Source organism: Eurypyga helias, unplaced genomic scaffold, assembly GCF_000690775.1.
Source record: "Eurypyga helias isolate BGI_N326 unplaced genomic scaffold, ASM69077v1 scaffold2668, whole genome shotgun sequence".
Taxonomy (NCBI): domain Eukaryota; kingdom Metazoa; phylum Chordata; class Aves; order Eurypygiformes; family Eurypygidae; genus Eurypyga; species Eurypyga helias.
This window is the reverse complement of record NW_010266171.1, coordinates 57,859-65,356: the sequence shown is the minus strand read 5'-3', so window position 1 is coordinate 65,356 and position 7,498 is coordinate 57,859. Positions and strand designations below refer to the sequence as shown.

General features: G+C 44.9%; 1 protein-coding gene across 1 annotated transcript in view; it reads right to left on the bottom strand.

Annotated features, from left to right (window-relative positions):
* Positions 1-7,498, bottom strand: part of MYO7A (myosin VIIA) — a gene marked incomplete at its 3' end in the record, with an annotated part of 52,242 nt that overhangs the window by 25,497 nt on the left and 19,247 nt on the right. The window contains exons 10-14 of the mRNA XM_010156973.1: positions 7,111-7,230; positions 4,921-5,063; positions 4,281-4,491; positions 3,660-3,795; positions 2,907-3,013 (exon numbers count right to left, since the gene is read on the bottom strand). Of these exons, the coding sequence (XP_010155275.1) occupies positions 2,907-3,013; positions 3,660-3,795; positions 4,281-4,491; positions 4,921-5,063; positions 7,111-7,230 (717 nt within the window). The remainder of the gene's footprint in view (positions 1-2,906; positions 3,014-3,659; positions 3,796-4,280; positions 4,492-4,920; positions 5,064-7,110; positions 7,231-7,498) is intronic.

The following is a 7,498-nucleotide window of genomic DNA, read 5'->3' as shown; positions in this document are numbered from 1 at the left end:
GGCTCTCCTGCGACTGGCGCTCTCAACAGACAGAGGCTGGGAAGATACTAGGGAAAAACAAGTTTTTCCAAACATTCTAAAGAAATCTCTCCCTTTCTCCTGAATTTTAATCAAACAAATCAGATAGTTTCTACAAAATTGATTTTTTTGCCAAGGGGAATACTCTCTATTTGCATTTTCCTTCACCATTTTCCATCCCCCATTGCTCCTTCTACTTGTTCCTCAAGCAAGCAGTGCTGCCAGACCATACAGGCTGATTCCCCAGAGGAATGTACAACTCACACTGAATCCATCGTTTCACCTGACACCAGTCAAAGAAATGTTCTGATTCAGCAAACACGTGCAGATAGACCTCCTCCGTGACAGGCATGCATAAATCTGGCTTCACAGCACCGTGTGCTCTAGCAATACCCAGTTCACCACACAGGTTTCATTGTGCACAAATATTAGATCTTTCAGGGACCAAACAGTTACTACAATATACAAATATAAATTCTGGACTAGTTTTCAAACTTCTCTGATCTGTGGCTTTCTCAAGTTTCTGGCATACAAGGATCCCACTTGAAAGACTGAATGTAAAGCAGATGTGGACTTGCTTTTCATAGAATCACAGAACGGTTTGGGTTGGAAGGGACCTTAAAGACCATCCCTTTCTACCCCTCTGCCATGGGCAGGGACACCTTCCACTAGGTCAGGTTGCTTCAAGCCTCATCCAGCCTGGCCTTGAAAGATTTTCACTGACATGGAATGCTACAAACACATCGATAAGCTCCAAAGGTTGGAAGCTGTTGAGCAAAATGCCTTTCCATTTGATTTGGTCCTTAACAAAGCAGCCACCTGCCCCTTTTTAAAGGAAGATATTAGGTTTAATTGACTGGGTCTGAGTGTCTCTGGAAGGTTTCTCAACAGATTGTCTCACTGATGCTGGGGAAGGTGTGCACACTTCCAAGAAGAACTTTTGCCCTGACTCTTTGCTAAATGGAGTCAACTCCCATGGCCCATGCTCACCTGCTCCTTCTTTTGGGGAATGTGCTTTAAGAAAAGGGTTGCAAAGACTATTGAATTTGGGTGGGAAGCAATGGTAAAATCATCTCAGCCCCATGTTGGATACTGCTTGTCTGAGCAGTTTGGTTTCTATGGTGTTTAGGGAATTTGTGCTCTTCTGTTTCACACTAACATTGTGCATGATTAGGGGAGCTGGCGCACAATGTTTACTCCTCTTCCAGTTCCATGCCAGTCAAGTTACCAATCTCTCAAAATTCAAAAAAATAAAAGCAAGGATCATTACAGCATAAAAGGAAAGGCCTATTTCATAGAAACTGCTCTGATGCTTTAAGAGGTCTCAGGTCCTACACAATGCCCAGGTGAAAATCTCAATTTTGCTGTCATATACTTCCAGCATCTTTTAAAGATGCTTGGTAGGTGTTTCCGTAAAGAAGTCTGCATGACAGTAAACCTCAGAGTTCCCTCTCATCAATTCCTCAGAGTGTGTCTGTGCTTTGCCCAGAGAAGCAAGAAGTCGTTTCCAAGGTGAACTGCAAAGCTTGCACCGAAAACAAAAAGCAGTGAGGAACAAGCAATAAATAGCAAAGTAAGTGGCAGCACTGATGCTAAGGGAGTTAGGTCTAGCTCAGCAGGAGTATCTACATATGGGGATAGCTCTGAACCCACTGGGAGTGTCATGCCAATTGGTAGCTTAATTGGGACTGACAAACATCATCTTGTTCCTAACCAAGTCAAAAAGATATTGATTGCAAAACTGAGTGGCTAAAGGTTATGAAAAAGGCTCGCAAAAGTGTCTGTGGCCTATTTAAAGAAATTTCTTGGGAATGTAAATATTTCTTTCCTTTAGCAGCCAAAGGAAGTCAGCACTTAAATCTGTTTGGCACTCCTGAAACTCCCTAAACCCCTTGGACCATCAGTGGCATTGGCTGGCAGTTGGAAACAGGACTCCAACTTCTAAAAAACTTGGTTGCTTTGGAAATTTTTATTCCCAAACTGTCTAAAGTCCTGTGGCTCTGCCTTGGGAAAGACTGGATGATTTGGCCACAGTGACCTAGCTGTGTAGACTTTCAGGTTCTGCAAGGCTGATGTTGTAAAACTCCTTTAATTTTGGGAGCAGGGCTGATTATGTCTTAGCAGGGAGATGTAGATGTTCGACTTACTCTAGAAAACATCATATATTTGTGTTATTAATGGTGAAAGAGTCACTAATCTCAACTTTGAAGCTGGTATCCCAGTGATAAATGCTCACATGTGGTGGGAAGGGTTAAGGCTGCAACTGTGCCTTTTCTCTAAAGCCTCAGTGCATATGGCCTTGTCCCCCACTGAGCATGGAGCAAGCACATACCTCCCAGAGGATTGGGATTTGGAAAGAGAAGCTTAAAATTCAGCTTTCATACCCAGTGTCCCCTCTTTCTGGTGCTGTAAAACATGACCGTTGGCTAGTCCCTCCAAGTCCTGCTGCAGTGCTTAAGGGATAGATGTATTATCCCTTCGTTCTGCTCTGGTCTACAAGTATTTCATTCTCACTTCTCACCCTGTAATACATAGACCTGGACTGCTCAACAGGAGTGGCTAGCTCTTTCTCTCCCAGATTTCTACAATCACAAACCTTATTGTTCCCATCCCTACACAATTAGGAGAGGAGGAATCACAGCACAAAATAATATTTGGCAGACAATGCAGTGAACTGGGGAGGGGTGTGTGTGGATGTACCTGTGACACTGCATGGACACTTTCTGATGGGTGGCTCACACTAAGAGGTTTGAAACACCCCAAACAGCATCAGAGCAATATGACTCTTTGCAAATATTCTTCCCCTTCCAGGAACACCCACGTCCCTCCACCTCCCACCCTCACTCCCCATCCCCCTATGAATAAGGATCTTCTCTCGCCTGCATTACCATTGCCACATCTGCTTGGAAGATCTGCTTGATGAATTTGTTTTTTGAGGAATGCACCAGCTGAATGATGTCTCCATGCAGCGTGTCCCTGTTTTTCTCCAAGAAACCTAGAGGAATAATGGGACAACACATAAATAGATAGATGACACAGTGCAACACAGAATCACAGAATGGTTTGGGTTGGAAGAGACTTTAAAACCCATCCAGTCCCACTCCCCTGCCATGGGCAGGGACACCTTCCACTAGACCAGGTTGCTCCAAACCCCGTCCAGCCTGGCCTTGAACACTTCCAGAGATGGAGCATCCACAGCTTCTCTGGGCAACCCATCCCAGTGCCTCACTACCCTCTCCAGGAAGCATTTCTTCCTGATGTTCAATCTCAATCTACTCTCTTTCAACTTAAACCCTTCTATTCGATTTAAACATGACCAGGATGCACCCTGCCAGCAGCCTCTGGGTTGCTGGACTATTGGCTGTTCTTGGGCAGGTAATGGGAGAAAAATTGGGAACAATAGAAGGAAGGCAGAGACTGCATCAAAGATGCAGGTGGTGCAAAGCACTGCAATTGACTAGCAAAAAGCACCAAATTTTGCAGCTCATGGGTACCACTAAAGGGCCAAGTCATTGCAGCCAGCAAAGGTAGTACACTGACACTGCTATGGGCTGCCATCCTGCTCTGCTCCAATGCAGCAGGGGCTCACCTTCCTCCAAGCATCCTAGCACACCTTCAGTGCCCCCGGAGCTTCCCCATACCTTTTGTTTCATAGTAAACAATTCCAGCAAAGTGGTTAATGCCAAACTGGGTTTCATAGTTGTTCTTCGGAGGAATATAGTTGGTGTTAAGCTTGTGCTGGGAGTTCAGCTTGTGTAACATGGTGGCATCGGTACCCTATGTACGCAGGAAAAGATCTGATGTTTAATCAGGCTTTGTCCCATTAAAATAATTTTGCAATCAATAACGCATTTATTTTTTTGTCTCATGCGACAATGTGTATTTATTTTGAGAAAAGATGTGGTGGAGGGGATATCTCAAATACAGAAATTAAAGAAATGGATGAAATATTGCTGGCATGTTGTGTTATATTCAAGATAGTACTCCAAAGGAAGTATATTTAATATTATTTTCCCTTAAACTTTGTCAAAGGCTATTTTTCAGCCTCTTGCAGGCATATTCTTCCGCCAGGAATGGTAACTAGTTTTAAGCATGGTTGTGGTACTCATGGAAGAAAAAGTATCAGAGCAACAAACACTATGAATTTGTAACCCACTGGTGAATGTGTGTTTGGGGCTGATCAGGCCTCTCGTAGGGTGCCAGCATGGAAAGGGGCTAAAAGCAGGAGGGTTACTGGCAGCAGGGCTGAGCCCAAAGCACACCTTGGGGAACTTGCTTTCCTCGTCAATGAGGGAGATGATGTTCATGGGTTTGATGGCAATCATGTCCAAGGCATCCTGGTTATCAGTAAACTCGATGTGCTGCCAGTTGATGTTCTCCAGGTTGTACTCCTCCTGCTCTAGTTTGAAGACGTGGCGCACGAAGAACTGCTGCAGGTTCTCATTTGCAAAGTTAATGCAAAGCTGCTCAAAACTGTGGAGGGAAGGTCAAGGAAAGGCCACTTTAGATCCACATGCTCTCTCCATCTCTCTCTGTGCTTTAAGCAGTACTCTCAGATCTCATCAACCACTCAATAAGGTTGCTGCTAGCTGAGAATTTCCTTATCAGTTCAGATAATCAGTTTTTCCTCCCCAAAACAATGTTATAGCCATTATATGTGTGTAGCCTAAGCCATCTGTTGGAAGTTATCTCCTATGGCTACTACGTGGGTAATTCTTGAACAACTAAAGGAAATATGTTTGCTGCAACACAAAAGTGATTAGTTTGAATAATCTCTAATAAATAAAAGATTCATCCAGTCTGGTTCTGTTCACCTCAGGAGAGGTGAAAGGTCTGTAAGACCTTGAGCTTGGGGTGGTGAAGGAGGGCTAAGACCTGGTTGCCCTTTTGCAGGCTCCATACCTGTTCACAGTGAAGTTCTCAAAGCCAAAGATATCAAGGAGGCCGATGGATCTCCTGACACTTTTGAGTTCCTGGGAAGGAGGTCTGTAAATTGCAGCATTAATCTTCTCCACGATCCACACGAAAAGCCGCCCATAAATTCCCTGTAATATCCCAAAGATGGAGCTCACTGAGACAGGTTAGCAGCTCACCCTGCTAGTCTGTAACACCATCCAGGTGGCACAGGCTCCTCTAAAGCATGGCCAGCAACAGGACACTCCCTGAGGACACTCTTACCAGCATTTATGCCAGAGTCTTGGCACAGTTTAAAGCTTCAAGAACCATTTTGTAGACTGAACAAAACAGACCTGAAAGCCTAGATAAAAGACAACTGAAAGCAGAATACCTAAATTTTGGATCTATGGGCTTGCTCCAAAGCCAGACAGGTCTTTCCTTGGTTTCTAAACTTCTACAGATCAGCAGAGCCGTGTTCCACATCTAGACAAGCCGAGGACATCTTGCCTGGGCAAGGTGTTGACTTAAATGTTGCAGCACTGGTTGGAGAGTTAGCTGATTTAATGAAGCAGCTATTGGTGCTTCAGGAATTCCAGAACTACAAGCTTGTCGTGGTTTAGCTCCAGCTAGCAAAATACCATGAAGCCACTCTCACAAATTCTCCCCTCCTCTCCTCCAGTGGAGGGGAAGAATCAGAAGAAAAAGAAATAAGGAAGCTCATAAATTTTAGATAAGAACTGTTTACTAATTGAATCTACATGAAGATATACAAATGCTACTAATAATAAATAATTAAAATAATAGAAAATAAAACATATGATACAATATGATACAATTATGATACAGTTTCTCAGCACCCACTGACCAGTGCACAACCAGGTGCTGAGAAGTGAGAGTCAGACGCAGAGAGCCCGAGGGCCAGAGCCCAAGAGCTGTCGCAGCAGATTCCAAACGAACTCTATCAGCGATAGCACGGCTGGGAAAACTGAACAAACCCACCAACTCCCTCACGAAGGAGCCAGCACAGGAGGTAGCAAAGCAGCTAACGCAGGAGTCAGGGAGAGAGTTAGCAAATGTCAGGAACTAAACGAGCAAGAGAGTAGGAGAGAGAGTAATGGCTCCAGACCCCCTCCTCACCTCTGCCCCCAGCATGATGTACTGTGGAATGAAATACTCCCTTGGTCAGTTTGGGTTAGCTGACTGAACTGTGTGTCCCAGCACTGCCTGCAGCGAGACAGCGAGAGCTGGGAACGCAGCTGCAGGGTCAGAAGTGGAGAAAGACCTTGAAACTGGTGCAGGCATTGCCCAGCGCCAGCTGAGACCTTATCAGTGTTGCTCTCTGCATCCAGGAACAGCTTCCTAACAGCCACGGTAAAGAGAGTTAACTCTTTCCTGACTGAACCCAGCACAATGTTTTGCAGTGTTACTTGTTTCTTTTGCATGAGCTACAGCAGCACGACAAGGATGGGAGCCTGATCCAAAAGCCCGTCACCACTGGAGAAGTCACCATCTGGATTTGCAAACCAGTTAGGTGTCGAGTCAGCTAGCCTTATTTACCTGTCCTCCACTGACAGCTTGGGGAGTCCACGTTGGCCAGAGTGCCCACCAAAGATCAGAGCTACATTTGCAGCAGATCACTGATGCTTGTTTTACAACCTTACATGGAGCTGCAAACAGCATAACAGTGTTGCACACCCACCTTACCAAGCTTCATCACCCCAAAGCCTCAGGTGATGCTCTCTGTAAGTGCTGAATTGCTCTATCCCTATTCCTGCTCTGTTTACTGATGCAGATATGCCCAAATCCTGAAATTCAGTGTGGGTGTTACATAGACCTGATGTATAGAAGCTGAGGTTCTAACCCTGGGATGTCATGTTCTAACATGCTGGAATGTTTTCCTGGAATTGCTGACTCCTCCACAGGTCATCTTTGAGTATAAGCCATCTCCCAAGTCCAGATTGCAAGCCCCTGAAGACCAGGCTATCTAGACTCCTTCATCCCCTGAAGACCAGGCTATTTAAACGTCTTCCATCTCAACTCTCTGTACATCCTGGCAAGAATATAGTTTCAAGGCCATCTGCTGATCTTGAGCTCACATGGGCACCGAACAAAACACTTTCCCTGTGCAGTGGATGCTCTAGTCTCAAAACTGGTGCATTTCTTTTATCAACTAGAAAGGAATGCCCTGAGATTTACCTTTACAAAAGCATCCCTCACATCCAGCGCTTGTTCCATGCTGAGAGGGGTGGATACGGTCTCACCCCTGGTGATTATGGTCCGGCTGGTAAGGCAATTCATTACGTCCTGAGGATCAACCTGGCAAAGATACCACCAAACACAGCTGTTGGCTTTACAACTCCAGGAGTTCTTACAATGGCCTGGGCTGCTGGCCTGAATGTGCATGCCCAGAGAGGAACAGTGCAGCCCCCATGGCTGGAGGTAAATGACTTCTCTTAGCTGTACAGGTTAAGTATCTCAAATACTTAATAATAAATAATTAACACTTTTATACAGTGTTTTACTATGGAGGTAAACTCTTTTAACTTAGTGTAAGATGTTAATGAGTTGTGGGGAAAGAAGACAA